At 34.7% G+C, this 20,702-nt stretch overlaps 1 protein-coding gene across 2 annotated transcripts in view; it reads left to right on the top strand.

Annotated features, from left to right (window-relative positions):
• Positions 1-20,702, top strand: part of CDH8 (cadherin 8) — a 140,523-nt gene that overhangs the window by 62,926 nt on the left and 56,895 nt on the right. For both annotated transcript variants that reach the window (XM_048958773.1, XM_048958774.1), the window contains exons 5-6: positions 5,690-5,809; positions 17,205-17,372. In XM_048958773.1, the coding sequence (XP_048814730.1) occupies positions 5,690-5,809; positions 17,205-17,372 (288 nt within the window). The remainder of the gene's footprint in view (positions 1-5,689; positions 5,810-17,204; positions 17,373-20,702) is intronic.

Here is a 20,702-nt window from a genome sequence, read left to right as displayed (position 1 = left end):
TAATAAGAAAAATAAGTTAAAGGACTGATTTAGAAGGTAGAATTGAAATAACATACAAAAGAGCCCTTAAACACTCATACAGTGTACCTGCGTAATATGCATGTTTACATAGTTTGTGCTTCAAATATGCGTATGTATCTGCATACGCACCAAGATATGCAATTTAAAATATCAGTCATAATATTATGTGTGTATTTTGCATATGTTAGGAAGTGCTGAAGTGCATTATGCAGATTTCTATTCCATATGTAAACTGTTTATTTGGCTAGTGAAAATTCTAATTCATAGATTTTGTGTTTAAGAAATGGCCTCCTGCAGAATAACATAGGACAATAAAGCTTAAAACTATGGTTTTATATTTTAAAAAAATCAGTGACAGCAAAAAAAAACAAATAAGAATAACTTTCTCCAGCTTTGAGGCAGTAATAATTTACATGTCAAGAAGTTATACAGGTTTTTATGAGATTATTGTAGTTTTATTCAATAAAAAATAGTTACCATGACAACAACTGTCATGCTACCTGTGAGATTATAGCAAAGAAGGACAGTGAAGAAAAAGCTTCATTTTGGAAAGAATGCTTATCTGACCTGCTGAATACAAACAATGCTTTGCTTTGACCGTTGATGATTGCATGGCTACTATCAGTCAAACTCAAAATGTAGCTGGAGATTTTGAAGCACAATGATCCTCTTAGAAAAACAAAACAGTTGTTAAATAATGGTAGCTCTTTCTCATGCAAATATACTCTTAATGCCCTGTCAGATTTGTAATCAGATCTCTTGAATGAAACGGAGATTTTGGCCCATCAAGGTCTGAAAAGGAGAGAGAGAGAGCAGACTAAAAAGGACGTCAGAAAAGCAAAGAAAACAGAAGTACCGTGGAAAATGAGAAAACATAGTCCTACTAACTTGCATCATGGCCACATTTTTCAGTTCTACCAGCCATTGCAGTCTTTCAGCAAAATGGTTGGTTCATTGAATATGGATTCATGTAAATTTTCGGCACTGACTGTATGTTACATCCTCTAAACATGCAAGTTTGATTTCTTTTCAGTGCACTTGTTTCATTCCACTCAAAAAAATCTTTGCTTTCCTACTCTGTGTGGCAGCATATGCATTTTTCTTTCTGACTAATGTGCAGAATCTGTATCTGACTTGCACATAAAAACACATGCACAACAACAGAAGAGCTCTGGCTGAGCACACATCTTACTTTTATGAAGGCTTTTAATCTTTGTTAGCCAGCAAACACAGATTTTCTTACCTAACCATATAAAAATGCCTTTATTTTTAATTGTGTCTCTGATTGCTAGCCTGTTGCAAAGAGAAGCTATGAAACCTGACTCTAACAGGGTAAAACATCCAGCAATGGTTTATGGCTAAATCATGTTAGAAGTGTTCATTAATTAAAATCTGATTAAACTCCTCACAGTCCATAGTTAATCGCAGGGTCATTAGCATTGCAAAAGTGTACCTTAGAAAAAAATGCAGAAAGTTTTTAACTGAATATCTTAAAATTTGCATCATTTATCTAAAAAAAAAAAAAATGTTTTATATTACATAAGACAATATTAAGTATATAAAAAAAGAAGTAATAGTGATTAGGTTGTTGGGCCAGATTATATAAACCTGCTGTATTACTGTAATTAGGGCAACAGTGACTCGGACTATAATAGCAGCTTTCTTGTAAAAATGGCACCATTTCAAATTTATAGTCCCTAGCTAAATGAGTTTGTTGTAGCATTGATGAAGAAGCAAACACAAGCCAAATGCAGTCAAAATTAAACAGAAACAGAAACCTTAGCTTTTTATTTGTTGAGTAGAAAGCAGAACATTGCTTTTTAAAGAGCATTGACTACAGAAATGGATTCTTACTGCTTTTTCAATGCAAAAGTTTTATCTTTAAAACTTTAAGTACGTTATGCATGTAAAAATATTTCTGTACATGTAGTTTCTAACTACAGTGTCTGTAGGGCTGTAAAATGCTTTTTAAATATTGATAATCCAAAAATGTAGTCCAAGGCATAGGGAGTTCTGCTGCATTAGAGATGGCTTAATATCTATGGTGGCTGAGTTCCTTTTTTTTCTTTCTTTCTTTCTTTTTTTTTTTTCTTTTGTGTTATTTTGCACCCTCAGAATGTTATCAGTTCTCCAAATCTTCAGTTCATGCTTGGCTGAAAAAGGCTCTGTCACTCAGTGGCATAAGGTGCTATTTCTTCTGGACCCTGAGCATCTTGCAGTACGACCAGGGCAGCACTATGTAGCAACATACTCTGCATCTACAAATGGAACCTAGTTTGCTCCTTTATGTACTTACTATTGCCAGTGTGAATATACTTATGTGGCATGTTTCACATCTGCACAAGACATGAATAATAGCATAAACCAAAAGTTCTCATGGAAGGTGATAAGATTTAACATAGCTTAAATTTTAACTATCTAATTTCAGTAGTAGAGGTAATTAATTTTTGTTTCATGATTGCTTTTATAAACAATTCTTATATGATTGTGGGGAGCAAACAACTGAATTTCAGACACTTCAGAACTGTGTATGATAGTAGGAAATGAAGTGCAGAGTGGCAGAGACTGGCAGTCAAAAAATTTGGTTTTAGGAGCTGGGAGAATACTTTATTTTTCTCTTCCCTTCATTAGTTTTATTAAAGATTATAGCCACACTTCAAGTGACCTGGAAAAGGAAAAGAAGGGTATGCTATTTTTTGCCTCCTCTTATCTATATAACGAACAGTGAATGGGAATACTCAGTTTTATGTATGTTTTTATATATGTATAAGTTCTGGATTAGCTTGGTGCTTCGGTAAGGGATTACATTATTTTCTATCACAAGAAAAAAAATCTTAATATTGGAATATCAGAATTGGAAAAGCTGCTAGGCGCTGATTGCTTGTTTTGTTAAGACATTCAACTTTAATGTCTAACGAACACTTGGGATAAAGGATGCATTTATCAAAGAATCAGCATACCCATTTAAGTTTTGAAATCTTGAAACAAATATCTCTAAAGGTCTTATGGAATTCTCTAGTGAAATAAGAAAAGAAAAGACATTATATATCAAATCTTTCTAAACAAGCAATGTAATTATTTCTAAAGTCCTTTGAAATGAAAGCCAGCTAAGAAAATCAAACACAGTCTCAAAGAAGTCAACTATTTCAATTCTTTATTTTCCTTTGTGTATAGAATTGAATATCATGGAAACAAAATGGTGCAGCCACTAGAGAAAATACACTAGCAAAAAAGTTCATTGTTCTGTGAATGAACCTTATATTCCAGCCGTGTCCCATTGTATGATGTTCTTCATGAACATCTTCTGTTTTATTAGGTTACAAAACAAAAATTTCATAATAGCTGCCACTCCCACAGAAACATCACCTGTTTTCATTCAGCGTTGAAGCACTGACTTCTGTAATCATAATTAGCATTACATGCAGGACAGCAGCTCTGAACTGTGGGACATGTCTTGCTGGGTTATTAGGGCTGTAGACTGAATTCTGCGTAAGTGAAAGCACAAACTGATAGGAGATTGCTTTCTGTAGGAACTACAAAGTAACAAATTTTCAGTTGGAATATGAGTTGTATAAGGTGAACCAACACAATTTAAATATGTGAGACAATTCTAGTAACTTTTCATGCTTTGAGACTATCGTGGTCAAGTCACAGAGGATCCTTTTATTCCTCTGGTCCTGCAGTATCCAAATTCAAGTTTAATACATACTTCTTCTCCATTGTCACCCATTTCATTCATTTACTATAGCCTGCACGATGGCCTCTGAGTGTGCCTCGTGGTTGTTTCCCTGTCACTGTTTTTCTTCTCCTGTATGTCATTCATCATCTGTAGTCTGTAGGTACTGTATTTGTTGCAGGTATTCTCTGTTTGTAATTTGTAGTTGGTCAGAGAACAAACTTCCAGTGTTAATTCCATACAATCAAACTATCAACTTGAGGATAAAGTCCTTTCATTGTGCCCAGTGGAAGGTTAAAGGGTAAGCTGCCCAACTTTCAACATCAGAAATTGCTAAGCCTCAAAACCGATAACCTGTAGAAGTTTTTGTGTACAGAATCTGCAAATATCTGTCTAAGCCAGAAGCAATTTGATATTCATCAGCATTGTGTTCCTCTTCCACATTGTGTACAACTGCTGCAGGACAACTTGATTCTACAGGACACTAGTGAGCAGCAGGAGAGAAGTTGGTGGGGCACTTTCTTCCCTGATGGGGCCATGGTAGAGCTTGCATGACAGCTGGCTGATGATCTTTCCTTCTTGAAAGACTGAATAAATTTGTAGCCAAAATTAGTGACCAGTACAGTGCTTGGGTTTTTTTTTTTCTCCCCCTCTCTAATGAGCTATGTTTCTTCCACTCTTCTACCCATATTCTCTCCCCTGGAAATTATCTCATGCAGCAAACCTTCCACAACTTCAGGCTCTGCAGAACTTCCAATCCATGAGCATTGTGGCCAAATCCTGTCAGCCGTATATTTTGCCCTACTGCTTGAAATGGACAAATATGAAATCCTGAAATGGAAGCTATTGGTTGGGATGCAAATTATCTCAAAATATGCAAATATTCTCTAAATAATTTGCATGCACTCTAATACTCAGAACTGTCCAAAACCATGGCAGCAATGTGACATACGGAGCGAGAAGAACACAATGCAGTAACATGCCAAAGGGATCTCTTCCACTTCTAGTTTACTGTTCCTGCCCAAAAGGGAGGTATAACTTGGATTCAGCAGCACAAAGTTTAAGAAGGAAGAAGAAGCATTTTACAGGCACATCTAGAAAGGGAAATTATTTTGTTGGGAGCTATAAGTATTTTTAAACATGAGAAATGTGATTCTGCCTTTAAGCTCTTTCCTACTATTGTCCACTGTAGAGACTGTCTTTATTGCTAGTCTAATTAATGTCATCATTGTCTTTTTAAGTCATCATAAAAATTAAAAAAAGAAAAGCTTTCTGCACCAAGCTTAACAGAACCTGCTGAGTTTTATTCAGTTTTGCTAATTATATAAATTGAATATGCTATGTTGCCTAAAAGTAAATAGGGTAATTTCTTTAAATTTTTCTTCCTTGTTTTTGGATAGAGTATGGAATTTATGACTCTGGCTAGGCAATGGGCCCCTCAGTGGCGGCAACTCATTTCAGAAACAATAAATGTTGTCCTTACACTGTTACTGTGGCCACATCAAACCATTTATATGGCTGTAAGCCAAGAGAAGAAAAAAGAATCCCTTTCATTATTGCTTTTCTGTGCAGTCACTGTAACTTTGCAAGGTTCTTTCAAATGTAATTTTGCAAATCTTAAATGTAGCATATTATATTGTATTATTAACCTTGTATTTCATATTCCTTTGATAGGATTCTTGAAGTCTATACAGATCTACCAGGTAGCTTTAAATTCATTCTACAAAGAAACCTTAAATGATACAGGTTCTAGAAAGTTTTTTCCTTCGCTCAGAAATTCAGTCTGGTGGCATATATCATCTGGAAGGAAAACGTTACGTTTGAGTTCAGTGAATATTGTTTTAGGTTATTATTGTGGATTTTCTTTATTTTTAATCTTTGTATACCTTACACATTTCTTTAGAGCTTCAAATAAATGAATTATTTTAGAATAAATTAGGCACATATCTAGGAAGACTGTAAAAGTTAATCATATCCATTCTTTCTATTTAGGCACCTTTGTTACTAAAGTAACAGCTACAGATGCTGATGATCCAGTTTATGGAAACAGTGCCAAGCTGGTTTATAGCATTCTGGAAGGACAGCCTTACTTTTCTATTGAACCACATACAGGTAGGCAACTGAATATGATTCCATGGGTTATATTTACTCAAATGACTGTACTTCTTACATGGTACATATAATGCGCATGATCAGGGAGCATAAGTATATGTCTGTCAGCATTACTGAGTTATAACATGTCTCACACTTAGAGACTGATCATGTAAAAAGACAAAGCAAAATCTGTATTAATGATAATGCAAGTAATAGAAATGATATTATTACAGAAGTTACTGAAGCAAAACTGAAGGTAGTGGAAGTGCTGTGTGACTTATAAGTGATTACGTACAGAAGACTTGGCCTGAGGAATTTAATGAACACAATGTGATTTTCAAAAAGAGACAGTAGTATTTCCAGCTAAAGTACTGTTTAGCGTGGGAATTTCATTGAATATGTTGTGTGTTCTTATTAAAAATATTTTTCTTTCTTGACTGGATGGATCTGAAGAAAGAAAGAACATGGTACAGAATATATGAAGTTTTATTAGCATGCATTTAGCATGCATGACTTTATTTCTCTGTGATTTTAAAGTCTTGAGTGACTCATCTGAAAGAGGTGGTAATAAATCCATTCCTGTCCATTTGCTGTACATATGTCACACTTAAAGAGAATTCACTTAGTTATATCTGAGAAGTGTTCTTTTAAAGCCATATGATATTATTTGTTATATTCTTTCATTTGTTACTTGATGCTGCTTTTAATCACTCTGAGTAAAGCAGCTGTGGTCTCCTAAAGAGAATAAAACTATAACTCACTTTATAGCATACCAGAAAATCAACGGAATTTATGCAGCCATAAAGAAGTAAAGCAGAAGTAAGCATTCGTGTACTTGTGCAGATTAACAGGGTTATGAAACAAATACTAGGATAAATTATTAAAGGATATTTTGATAGATCAAATGTGCACGATTTTCTGAACAAGAGCGCTCTTTAAAATCTGGATATCTTTAATACTTTTTATTGAGACTGTGTAGGAAAAAGGTAAGTAGTGTAGATCAATAAATGGGATTCATCCATTAAATTATTTTCTTCTGGCTGAAGGAAAACTGTTCTGAGTCTAAAAACAGTCTCAGAAATGTAATTCATTACTTGATTTTATGCTGAATGTAAAAGAAGAGTTCTGCAAAAGATAATTCCAGCACAGTGCTGTGAAGAAACATTTGCTTATTCCAAAAATATGTGTATCAAGAGGTTATTATCAGTGAAGCTGATACTGACTGACGTGTCAAATGTCACGTGGAAATACAACTATGCTAAGTTCGCTGACATCAAATGTCAAATTACATGATTTTATTTTCATTTCTACTACAAATTATTGTCTACAGTAATGGCTTGTGTTAGCTGTATTAATTAGAGGAGAATTAACCATAGGCTCTTTCACAGTTTCTACCATGGAAAGTTCATAAAGAACTTACTGTTATTGCTTTAACCCTTCACATCAGTTGAAATGGAGTATATTCTCCAACTACTTAAAACATTTTTCAATCCTTTCACATGAAATAGCCTGAAAGAAAATTTTCCAGACCTAAAAAATTGTTTAATTTGACTCTGGTTTATTATTTGCATTGTATTAAAAATTTATGCTTAATCCAACAAAATAACCATTCATTGCACTGGAAAGTCATTTACATTATCATGAAAGGCAGAGAAAACTCAAAGCTTTTTGGTGAACCTGAAAATCATGATTTTTCTCCTGTTTCACTAGCATTAAATTCCTCCTCCTACCTTCATTTCCAGTGATAAATATGCCTTTCAGTAGCAGTTCAGCTACCATGAAAATAACATGTTACTTTCCAAAGGGAATGTAATCATAAAGAATTCAACAGAGTCTCTGTTGAATTTGCCACAGTCTCTGAGTAAGTGGCTCCATATAATGGAGCTGCTTTGGAATGAATAAATGGTTCCTGATTCCCCATTTTTTTAGATTTTTGTAGAGCATCGATTGTGTTCTTCTGTAAATCATTACAACTGGATGAGTTTATGTACTGAGACCATCTTCTCTTTCTTTGCCATCTACATGTAGCAGTCTTCATCTGTAATACAACTACAGTACTACTCTTACAGCTGCACACAGGACAGTTTGCTAAACTGAAGAGCATGCAGCTGTTTCTGTCATATTCAAAGGTTTTATTCATTGTTCCTAATGCTTAATGTTTTAAGTTTTTCAAAATTTGTGACGTATCTTTAAATACTTGGAGAATTAGAAATCTGCTAGCTATACTAAATGTAAAAATAGGGATAGACCTCCAGCATCCATTTGTTGTCTAGAATTTATGAACAACAAACATACATAAAAATCTAAGCAAACCAGTTGTAGGTAGTCCTGTAGATACTGCAGCCATATACTGTGCATGATGAAATGGATTGCTTTAAAAGGCAGCCAACCTAAGTCTTTGGTTTGTCTGAAGTATTTCAGAAGAATATGACCACACAGTTCATTTTCTTGGTAATAAGTGAATTTTAGAGCAAGGGTATAATAAGGTTTATTATATACCAGACAGAGTTTGTGATTTGTTACATACAGTCTCAAAATGCTAGCAGTACTATACTAAGATAACTAAGATAGCTTTGCAGTATCTTGTGGCACCGAATATTTTACCTTTTAGAGGTAGTGATGCATAAAATGCATGCACTTGTTTAGCAGCTGTATTATTTGGACAGTGTTGCTGTTACCATGGACAGACAGGGTAGAAGGTGCATTTTAACAGAAAGAATATTTCCAAAAGAAACAGAAAGTATATAGGTATTCAATTGTTTCCTCATATTTATCTAACACCAGCAGTGTGAACCACAACTAATATTTTTTCTCCTAGTAAGTAGGCCAAGAAAGAGCATTATATTACGCATTCATTTGTAGCACTAAGGAACCCAGTTAAATTTTCCATGTGGGAATGTGCTTAGACACTATGGTGAAAGACCAGAAAAGTTAGGAGCTTTCTTAAGTGGGAAGTCTTTCCAATACATTTGAAACAAAATTGATTTTGAACACAGATATTGTCTTCCCCAGAACTGAATCAGTATTCAAAGAAGTGGACTGTGTTAAAGTGATCCCCTTAAGGATGTAGATGTTTTCTTTCATTTATAGGAGTGCTTCAAATGTTGAAGTATAGCTACTTACTAACTCTTTTTCTAGACAAATGGACTTTTATTAGCTTTGTTTAGTAGAAATCAAGACTAGATTTAGACCTTGTGCAGCTACCAACACCAGGATAGGCATAGATAAGCTATAATAACCTATAGATTACCTATAGATAACCTATAATTTTTTGCTGGCTCAAAGTAAAGATCATCTTACCTCCCTGCTTTGTTTTAATGGCACACAGACAGTACTCCACCAGGAATAGTTCAAAGTTTCTCTTCCATAGTACTTGAGCATCATCAAAAAGAGGGAGTAGAGGTCTGAGATGCCTATGGCATCCTTGATGCCTATGGTAGAAAGAGCTGCAACACCTGAGGATAAATCCAAAGAAGGAAGCAGTTATATACTCTTCTGCTTTTTTCTTTTTTTTCTCTTGCTAACTTAGCATTAACTAGGTTTAGTTCCTGTGTAAGTCAATTCTTGGTTGAAATTTTAGCAGTACTCTCAACCTCCTTACAGAAACAATTCTATAATACTGGGTGTGCAGAAAGAATTACTGGTAAGTGACCCATAAAACAATAATTTTCCATTACTGTAGATGAAAAATACATATACTGCTGCAGTTCTAGTTTGCAAATTCTTTGGTATGAGTTATAGGCACATGAAAGAAGGTAATTCAGAAGTTATTTTTCACTCAGTATTCTGAATATGGCTTAGGGTAAATGCTTTTTTAATGGCTTGTTCTGAATATTTTTACCCTTATCACAGGTGAATTATAACGTGACCATTGGTTAGAGAGAAAACATAAATAATGCATTACAAAGATTCAGATTTTCTATGGAAAGCTATGCTTGCAATTTGGTGATATCATATGAATAACAGAACTCACAGTGAACTAAAATATAGTCATTATTGTTTCATCTGACTAACTGATGTCAGGTTTGCTGACTACTGTGTATTATTATACAAGTTGTGTGTATTCTCTTGTCATCAAAACACTGACAGTCAAAATGCTGAGAGGGGGGCTTCCTAGAAGTAACTGAAGTATACTTCTCATTTCTAAGCTTTTTCAAATGTATTAAATCATGACTGTCAACTTCAAAATAAGATTACCATAATGGAACATAATATGAAGTGACACTGTGTTCTACAATATAGAAATGGCAGAGAAAATACATTTTTGGCTGTATCTCACTTATTTACATTTCACATGAACTTACTTAAATAATGTCACTCCTACACATACGTGAAATATATGAACAAGGCAAATTACACAAAATGCACTGGAAAATGCAATGTATTATTCATGAATAAAGCCTTACAATATATGAAAAAGAGCAGATTTTAAATCATAGAATCATAGAATTATTAAGGTTGGAAAAGAACACTAAGATCACCTTGTCCAACCATTAACCTATCATCACCATGCCAACTAAACCATGTCCCTCAGTGCCACATCTATGCTTTTCTTGAAAATCTTCAGGGATGGTGACTCTGCCACTTCCCTGGGCAGCCTGTGACAGTATTTCAGTGTCCTTTTCAGAAATTTTTTTTCTTAATATCCACTTGCACCTCCCTTAGTGCAATTAAAGCCATTACATCTTGTCCTATCACTAGTTACCTGGGAGGTCAAATCCTGCTCCTCTACAAACTCCTTTTGGGTGGCTCAGAGGAGAGCTTATCATTCTCTACAGCCTCCTGAAAGAGATTCCCTCATCTGTTCTTCATAAGACTTATGTTCCAGACTGTTCACCAGCTTGGTTGTCCTTATTAGAAACACTCCAGAGCCTCAATTTCTTTCTTATAGTGAGAGACCCAAAACTAAACAAAGTATATGAGGTGCAGCCTCATTAGTGCCAAGTACAGAGGGACAATCACCTTCTTAGTTTTGCTGACTACACTGCAAGCAAGGATGCGGTTGGCCTTCTAGGCCACCTAGGCACACTGCTGGCTCATGTTCAGCCAACTGTCAAGAACTCTTGACTAATATCCCCAGATCCCCAGCTTTCCAGCCACTCCATCCCAAATGTGTATTGTTGCATGGGATTGTTGTGACCAGTGTGCAAAACCTGACTGTTATGTTGAATCTCATGCAATTGCCTCAGCCCACTGATTCAGATAGTCCAGATTCCTCCATAGGCCCTTCTTACCCTCAAGCAGATTAACACTTGCTTCCAAATTAGTGTCATCTGTAAATTTACTGAGTGTGCACTTGATTCCCTCATCTAGATCACCAACAGAGATGTTCAGCAGTACTTTTAATGGCCCTGTCTGGACCACAGTGTTTAATGTGAGACTCCCCGTGGTTCTGAAATTTAGAATATAAGATTGTAGGCCAAGGAGGACTGAAAATGGCATTCAGCTGGAGTCAGGTCTGAATGTTCTGTTTTTATTTGCAGTCTTTATTATCTTCCTATATCGAGTCCTTGAAATACAATTCAGCAGAATAAAACTAAGGTAATGAGAGTAAGTGTCCGCAACTTTTGAGCTTCTGGTGTTTTTGTGATATTATATACTGTCTCTCTATCCAGTTCTCAATGCCCGTTTTATTAATGCTAGTATCAATAGTAGTACAAGCTGCCCTCACAGTACTGAATGTAGTGCTGATGAAGCACATCATCATCATAAAAAGTATTGAGATGCTGAAGATAGTTCAAAGCAGTATAGCTAAGGTGAGAGGGATGAAGTAACATGACTTAGAATACAAGATTGATTGTACTTAATTTGTATAAACTGTGTAAAAGGTGATTGAAGGAGAATATAAAATCACTCTACAAATATTTGAGAGGTGTTAGGAAAAGAGAGGCATGGAGACTGTTTCTGTATTTACTAATCATAAAATGACAAGGTAGCACTTTCAGATTACAGAGAGAGAGGAAAATAGTTTTGATACAGGAAATAACATTCAGCTGTAAGGAGAAGTCATGATTTTTTTAGGAGCAGAGCTAATTCATGGTCAACAGACTTCTTCTAAATAGCTTGATTTCCATATAGTTTAGCTTTAAACTCTGGTGAGATTGGTGGAGAGATAGAACTTGCTCAATTTTAGTCACAGCCTGGATTAAACTACTGCCTTGTACATTAACTGGAGCAGCTGTGATATCCCTGCCAATTACTAATCTTTAACTGAAACAATTGTGGAAGTACAAGCTGGGATGGGTAGATGTTGTTCTGTCTTAGCTAGTAAGATGTACGAACGAATTTCCTGGGCAAGAAGGCAGATGTGTGCATTAGCATATGAAAAATAGGTTCATGCAGCCCTAATAGTGTTGTTCCCAGTGTAGCAGGATCACCTCCAAGACATGCTGGATTTCTGGAGTTTATATATTTGATCACTAACACTTGCTTACAGCACCTTTCATTCTGTCTGTGTAGAACTTACTGCATTTAGGTGCAATAATGCAAACAGAGTATATTCAGAGTATTTTTTCAAACTAGTAGGAACCTTTTCTTATCATTACATGCTGAATATGCTGTGCAGCATTTGGAGTTGTGGCAGGGTGTTTGTACAGAGAACTGTTGATGATTCTGAGAGTTGTCTTGGTGACAGCCCATTAGAGAGAGAATTGTAGTGATAAACTGCTGGTGCAGCAGACCCAAGGGTCAGCCCTACAGTTCTTGCTTTTTACTTGTAAAGTGCAACCATTATGGGTAAGGTTTGTAGGATTGGGTCCTTCAACAGTGGGAAAAGTTGTCTTTTCTGATTAATAAAGAAAATATAACATCATTCTGGAGTGATCTGAAAACAGTTTTGACAGGCTGTGGTTGGCAAAGATGAGTGACTTAAGATCAAGACAGACTGACATTTGAAAAACGTGATTTCTGCACCTAGAGTATATCTAATAATAGTAGTAGCAAAAAAATGGATACCACATTTATGTCTTGCATTTCAGAGTAATACCTCGATCACTTTAGAAAGCTAGTGAGATAATTAGTGTGACAATTTTCCTCATGCTGAGAAGAAAAACAGGGGATTTATATATAAATAATGACTTTCAAGAGGCTGAAAGAGAGAGTGGAATTGAGCTACACAGCTAGATTTGGAAAACATCTGAAAAAGAAGCAAAAGCTACTTTCTGTAAAGTGTCTAGGAGAATTGTTAGAAAATCATGAAAAATGAAATCGTAAAAAACAAGTTTCTAAGTGCTGTGCTATATGGTTATTTACTGCACTCATTCCTGATTGGTGAGAGGGTGACCCTTTCACTATGCCAATGAAAACTTGTTCCCAGGGAAAAAGAACTGGTAACTTTCTAGTAGGAGATGAAAGCATTTTTTCCTTGCTATAAAACTCAGATCCAAGATCATCTGAAATGGAAATGGCAGTACTATAGTAGGTTCTTTCTGATTGTGATATTCTTGAACAATAACATATCTAGTGAAAGAAGGGTAGTGTTCATTTATTCACAATGGCAAGCTTGCAAGGTCTACTTCAAAAAGAAAGTGAAAATAGAAAAAATGCATAAATGGAGGTAATGTGAACTGAAAAAGAAGATAAAATAGTTTGTAGGTAACATAAGAAGTAACAGACTTAATAGAACAATATTCGACCTTCCTCTCTTTGTTTAGCAGAGAGACAGATGGTGCCACCTTCCCCATACAATTTTAAAAAGTAAACATTTTAATAAATTATGCACACTGTTAGCTTCTCTCTTAAAATAATTTTTAAGATGTCACAGAATCACTCCATATGGAATTGTGTAACATAGCATTCAATTCCTCTCCTAGTCACTATTTTTAATGTATCTAATGGCTTTGATTTTAAATACATCTCCTTCTGAAGGTAGTTCAGATACTCCTGTAATTGATAATTTTTCTACAAAGTTAACCAACTTATGTAGCAAATACAGATATTTTTCTTGTCTTCCTAGAATAAAAGTCCTAGAGGCATTAAAACTTAGTAAGAAATGTGAATATTTGATGATAATTTTTATTTAAAAGATTATGATTTATTTGAAGGGTAAATTGAATTTTAAAATAGTAGAAGCATGCTTGTATGACATCCTCAAAGGACTTGAATTTCTTTAAATTTCAAGAAACTTAGTCGTGCTCTATTCATTTCTTAGGAATTATATTACTGGTTTTCCAGAGGTCTCAAAGTGAATATTTTTTTATGGGCTCTAAAATATCTGAACTCAGTGTGTTTCAGGGGAGAACAAAGAATGTATCTTGTAGCTCTCTGAAGAAATCACAAGATTGATTTTGCAGAAGTTTTGGTCCTAAATGGCTGTTGTATTTAATAAGAAACTCTATGAAGTTTTTAGCATGGAAGATCAAAGTAATTACTTAGCTCTTCCAAAATGAAGAAGGGAAAGTTCCAAAGCATGCTAGTTGAAATAGCAGGAAGTCTTTATCAAAACACATGAGACAAATGAGATTCTTAAGACCACCTTTCAGGGTCAGATTCCAATTTTGCGTAGTGCTTGCTTGGATTTATTCCATGTTCTCCATTATTATTATGTGTACCTTTTTAGTGTTATTATAAAGAGATTCTTAAAAAAAGAAGAGGAAATTGAAAAGTGGAAAACAAATCCCTTCTCCTGTCATTCTTCTTGCTTCTCTTCCTCTTCACCAGTTATCGCCTCTGTAACATTGCTTCTTTTCCCCTGATCTTTTTCAGTGTGAGACGGTGTATATTCTTCCAAATAGCTTCTTGAAAGTAGTCCACAGGGGAGCATTTTAACCGATTCAAGTTGTGAGGCAGATTGTGTGAATTGCTCAGTGTGTGTATTTAGGATCACTGTAAAAGTAAATCCCATTCTGCAGCTGTTTTATTTGCTATTGAGCAGTGTGACACCAATAGCTGTTTAGGCAAAGCAAGTCAGTGGAAAAAAAAAAGAAGAAAGAGTAACTTCTAAGATTGAGGATATTCTCATTATTTGAAGAAATAGCTTTGAATCATAGATCACATAAGTTGGAGGGCACCATCATCTAGTTGGATCCTTCCTACCAGGGGAAGAGTTGCTGGCCACCAGATCAGGCTGCCTAAGGTCTCAGTTCTTTTCCCAGTCTGTATTTATATCTGGGATTGCCTTGACACAAGTGCAACACCTTGCACTTGCCCCTGTTACATTTCATTATATTCTTGTGTGCCCAGTTTTGGAGTTCAAGTATATTCCTGATTTATTTTCCAGCCCATTTCCTCATGTTTCCAGCTTTAGTTAGAGGATCTGTAGCCAAATTGTAACTCCTTGGCCTACATGTCCATTGCATTTTTTCGGAGACCAAAGGTTTGTAAATTATTTTAGAGCACAAAGAGACGAAGCCTTATCTTAAACAAAATGAAGAGACCTTAAGAAGACAGGCCTCACTGCATAGTGAGCACCCTTACCCCCAGATCATCAGATCTGCCCCTTCTCATTCTCAACCTATACTGGTCTGTTCTTAAAAGATCTTCAGTGATGGAAATGCTATAAATTCTGCAAGCAGCCTTTTCCATCTGTACTTACTTGGCCTTCTCTGGTTGAAAGTGTTCTAATGTTCTAGTAAAATCTGATATGCGTCAGTTTAAACCCATTTTTTCATTTACTTTTTAGGTCCATCATTTTCCCTCTTATCCTCAGTGGGATAGGAAAGTAGCTTTCAGTAATTTTCACATATTTGGCTGCAGAGTCTATGTTCATTGTTCCCCAAATGATGCAGAGATTTTTTTTTTCTCATGGGCTTGGACACTCCTTATCAGTTGCAATACAGAAGAGGAACACCCAAAACTGGACATGCTGTTCCAGCTGTAGGGTTACCAATATAAGTGGACTGAAAAGATTGTTCCACCGTTCTTGCATATTACATACTAGATAATATATCATCAGAAAAGGTTTGAACATTTTTTACAACAAAATGCAGTTGACTCATATTCAGCTCTTTTTGACACCACATTCTTTTCTTTCTCATGAGTCATCTGCTCCATTGTAGTTGTGAAGTTAATTGTTCCACCCACACAAAATACTTTTTACTTGCCAAACTGAGTTACACCCTACTTTTTTAGACTAGCCAATCTGTCAGAATTATTTGAACTCTAATCCTGTTCTTCCAGTGATTGCAACTACTCCCAACTTTGTGCCATCTGAAAGACTTGATAAGTTTTTGCTGTCTTCCATCATTCAAAAAACACTGAATGATTCTAGAAGCAGAAAAAACCATATGAACCACTTCATCCATCTGTACATTTTGACAGTAAGCCATTGATAACTTTTCTGAATACAATTTTCAACATCGTCTACGTGCCTTAAATTAGTTTTTTAGTAATTCTCTCATCTCACTTTTAAACTACCCTCCTGTTTGACACATATCATTGTTATTCATCATAGTATGCTGAAAGTGATTATGGTTTTGTTCTATGTTTCTGGGTTGAAATAGAGCAGGTTGCATGTTCAATGAGTTAATGTTCTGTGTGCTGCATGCCTATTAGTATTCAATGAGTGGAATTGTTTTTTAAAAACAGAAACTTTATCTTTGATTCAGCCTCTACTAAAAATTTTATGATTAAGACAGTAGATAGGAATATTGAAATTACAGATTATGTTAGTATTTTCATCGAGAAAAAATCCCAAGTTTTATTCTTTAAAAGTTACATGCTAGAATTCTGATGCAGATGCTTTTTAAGGTATTTTAATCTTTCTTTTATCTTTCATGCCATAGACAAGGGGTGTAGAGTTTTATACATCAAATGACAAATTAAAATACAAGCCTAGGAAAAAATGATCACTTCATTGAAATAGTTAACTTGAGTTAACTTGAGTCTTAGAGTAAAATGAAGAACAGTAAATGTGGCATCTTTTTAATAAGTCCTTTGTAGGCCTGGTTTTACAATGTAAATTACAGTGTTGGTTTTTTAAGACATAAAATAAAAACAGTAAAACTGTCTGCCTAAAAACAATAATGGAAAAAACTTCTAATAGGCTTAATACAAAACTAACTGAAATAATGTTTCAGGTCTACTAAGGAAAAAAATTAACGTAGACCAAATTCTGATGGCAAACTCATTTAAAACTGTGAATTGCAGGGTGGATCATTATTATTCCTAATTTTTTAATCCTATGGGAAAATGATTGATTTCTGTGAGGGATAGGAAAGGAACCAAAGTGTTTATCAAGAAAAAAGATTCTCAGTTTTGACTATAATTTCCTTGCCTTTTTAATTAAATCAAAGTAAAAAACCACTAATACACTGTTTTAAAAAACCTAAATTTCTTCTTTGTCCTTGGAACTAAAAGACAACTTAACTGGACCTTTAGTGTTTTTATACCAAAATTTACCTATGTACATAAAATTACCTGCAAAAATGAATTTGGATCTCTAGCTGATGGTCTTCTTCCCCTGTCCTTATTCTAGCTATAATTAAGACAGCTCTTCCCAACATGGACAGAGAAGCCAAAGAAGAATACTTTGTGGTTATCCAAGCAAAAGACATGGGAGGACATATGGGAGGACTTTCTGGAACTACAACGGTGACAATTACACTCACTGATGTTAATGACAATCCTCCTAAGTTTGCACAGAGTAAGTGCCATTACGTATATATATTCTCTTTTATAAGAATGTTATATAGCACTTTTCATAATTGTTTTTAATCTAGATTTTTTTTTAATCATCATATTGTCTGGGTTTGTAATGTAATTTCAAAATATGTAGCTGGTACCAGAGAAAGATTAATAGTCCTTTATCTGATTAATAGCATAAGGAAGGAAGGGATTATGCCCATTACAATGTACACAGTCCTCTGTCTTCCTTCTTATGTCTTATGTATACATACAAAGGCCTCGGGTTGTTTTTTTTTCCATTTTTTTTATTATGGTGGTTTTCCTTTCAGTGCAGTTTTAGTTGCTTTTATATGTGCTTCCATCTCATGCAGACGAAGGACAGTACCAGTAAAAGGCATATGTAACTGATAAAAAGAAAGAAAGATTTGACTAATTAGGTAACAGTGAAGAAAACAAAATAAGTCTGAATCTAGATAATTGTTGATGTCTAATTCAAAATCCATATTTACTTCTGTGGTTCCAATACATATCTTGCTGGGCCAGGTTAAAATGATTTGGCATCCTGCTGAGATTCTCAACAAGCTTTGTAGTCTATTTCAAAGATGAAGACAAAAAGAAAAATAGAAAAGAAAAGAGCATAATGACTGGTTCGATTTTGTTTGGAACAGGTACAATCTAATACGCTATCAGAAACTTACCTTGTTGTCCAATTTGTTCTGAAAAAACTTGTATAATATTAAGAGTTTGTATTGAGTTAGGAGAGTGTTTACATCTCAACTTTGTGTAATTTTTTCTTTTGTAGAAGCATATTTTTCTAACAAGGTACTTATACACCATATGTAAAATTATTTCTTCTCCGTAAGTACATCAATTAAAGTCCACTTTTGTGGTGTTCTGAAGGCACAAAGAGAGAAATGGACTTGACTCATTACTCAGCATGTGATAAATGTTAACCCCATAAAAAAGCACATAAAAATATATACAGAGAAGGATTATAAAATAAATAAGCAGAGGTAAAAACTATTTGCAAAAAAAAAAAGGAAAAAAAAAGAAAATTAACTCATTGAAGTGTTTTTTAACAGATAACAACTCTATGCACAGTAAATGGTTTTCTCTTTATAAAAGATGAATGCATGTATTTTTTATTCTGAGAATGCATGGCTTGCACTTGTGGAGTAGTGTTTTTCAACACATGATGACAAGTCCCCTAATAACATACACATCTAAAGATGAGATTCCTGGTTGAATCATATCACCAGAAAGCAGAGGAACACTTCTTTTACACCTGCAGTGTACAGTAGCTCTACCTGTGATTGTGGATATACTTCTACCAACTTGCCTGGCTTTTGTATTTGTATCACTACCTTCTGTGTGAAAAAGCCTTTGCCAGCCAGTTTGAAAAAAAGCTGATCAAAAAGTCAGCAACAGAAGTGATGCTAGTTGGTAAATTTGCTGAAGGGCTCAGCAGGAAGCACAGGATTGAATGCATATGGAGATGAAACTGTATTTCCCCTGTGCAGTTTACTCATATCTGTTCTCCTATAGTTTGCATACAGTGACATGTTGACTGGGTAGGATGAGGAAAGCTGCATCACAAATCCCTGAAATATATTTTCTGCATGGAAAATGTAGTTTAGTTTTCCTTCAACAAAGAGTGAATTGCTGTCTTCAAAGCTGTTATAGCAAGTGGGTTGCGGCATAGAATTCAAACTGCCATCTAGGAATAACAACTTTGTTACAATGCTGATGATTGTAAAACTTCATTAGAAAAAGAAAATTGTGTGTACTATAGCTTTATAATATGTATATAAAGCATTTAATGAGAGCATGCTGTAGTAAATTCTGTAAGTAGATCCTATTACAAATTCTGCTTTTAAAACTGAGTATTCCAAGCATGCTGCCAAACGTTACAGATTAGTCATGATTCTAACCTTGCAGAAGATCTGATCAAGTCTGTAACATTTTTTACATTGTTAAAGCACAGTTTGCATTTGCCTGGAAAGGAAAATAAGAAAGGATCAAACTTACAATAGAGTCTAACCAGAATGAAATAGAAATTCATAAGATGTAATACATGCTGCTTTCACAATAAATTGTAATGAACTCAGAAAGCAGTGTGTTTTATAGGTTTATTGTTTCCAGGCAGGACAGAAATGTATATTTATAGTTAGATTTCAAAGAGTGTTAGCCTCCTGGGTTTTAGAAATGAAAAAGATGAACTTTCACTACTTCTATGATCTCTCTAAAATCACTTTAGAGGCATTTTAAAAGTCGTTGAAGTTTTTAACCTGGCAGTTTACCATAGATTATACTGAGAAGAAATGTGAACTGCTGTGAAAATCAAAGCTTTTCAGAGATGCATAATGTTTATTTTTGGTCAGCTCTGAACTGTGATATCTTGACAGGACATTTCATAATACTTGAGAATAATTTATGTAAAAGAATCACCGGCATCATAATAATAACATTTTTACAGTACTTTGTAAGCTATATTAATAGATCTGAGAAAAAAATGTATCAACCAAAAATGCAGCCACCTGTCTGGAGAGTTAATCCACAAATCATGGGTAGCAGCATAAATTACAATACATAATTTCGTGTATGGAGGCGCTTTCTGTACTAGGGCTGCTTACCAGCTTCCTGTTAGTGAGCCATTCTGTATGTTCTGGAGCAATTTTGATAGTCTCCAAATTATCTCCAGTAATTTAGCCTAGAAATTGAAATGAAACAGAAATCACCTTAGAAAAGGCTATACATAAAGCTCATGTATTGATTTGTGCATTTCCTATGGTTTCTTTCCTATTTTCTACTGTTGCTGTGGTAATCAGCCCACAAACACTTTAAACGAAGGCATTGGAAAACATCTGGTTTTAGAAAACTTGCAGTTGCACATTACAAGATTTCGTAGAACTTCTGTGACAAAAAAGACAAGTCCAGTTTCAAAGTGTGTTGATATTGTTCTTAACAGTCTTACCTCCCAAACTTCAGTTCTTTATTGACTAATTTAGCTACTAAGTATCACTGCAGTTGGTTGGATTGTATATTAACCATCACATCATTAAGACCGAGTTATCAAAAGTTTTTTAAAAAAGGCATTTTGTAAAACTTTTTTAATGTGAAACATGCATGTGCCTTTTTAAGTCAGATGGGTTAAAGAGTGTGGTACAAAAAAAAAAAAAAAAAATTGCTGAGGATTTGAACAGCCCTTTCTATCAGACTTTAGTCAAAATCTACAAATAATAAATGCAGTAATCAACAGAATGAGAAGTTATTGTTTCTTTTACAGTATAAAGTTGGTGGCTTTCTGTCATGGTTCTATGTTTTTGTTTTTTTTTGTTTTTGGGTTTCA

This window comes from Lagopus muta, chromosome 12 (genome assembly GCF_023343835.1).
Source record: "Lagopus muta isolate bLagMut1 chromosome 12, bLagMut1 primary, whole genome shotgun sequence".
NCBI classification, from domain to species: domain Eukaryota; kingdom Metazoa; phylum Chordata; class Aves; order Galliformes; family Phasianidae; genus Lagopus; species Lagopus muta.
This window is presented reverse-complemented; position numbering and strand designations above follow the sequence as displayed.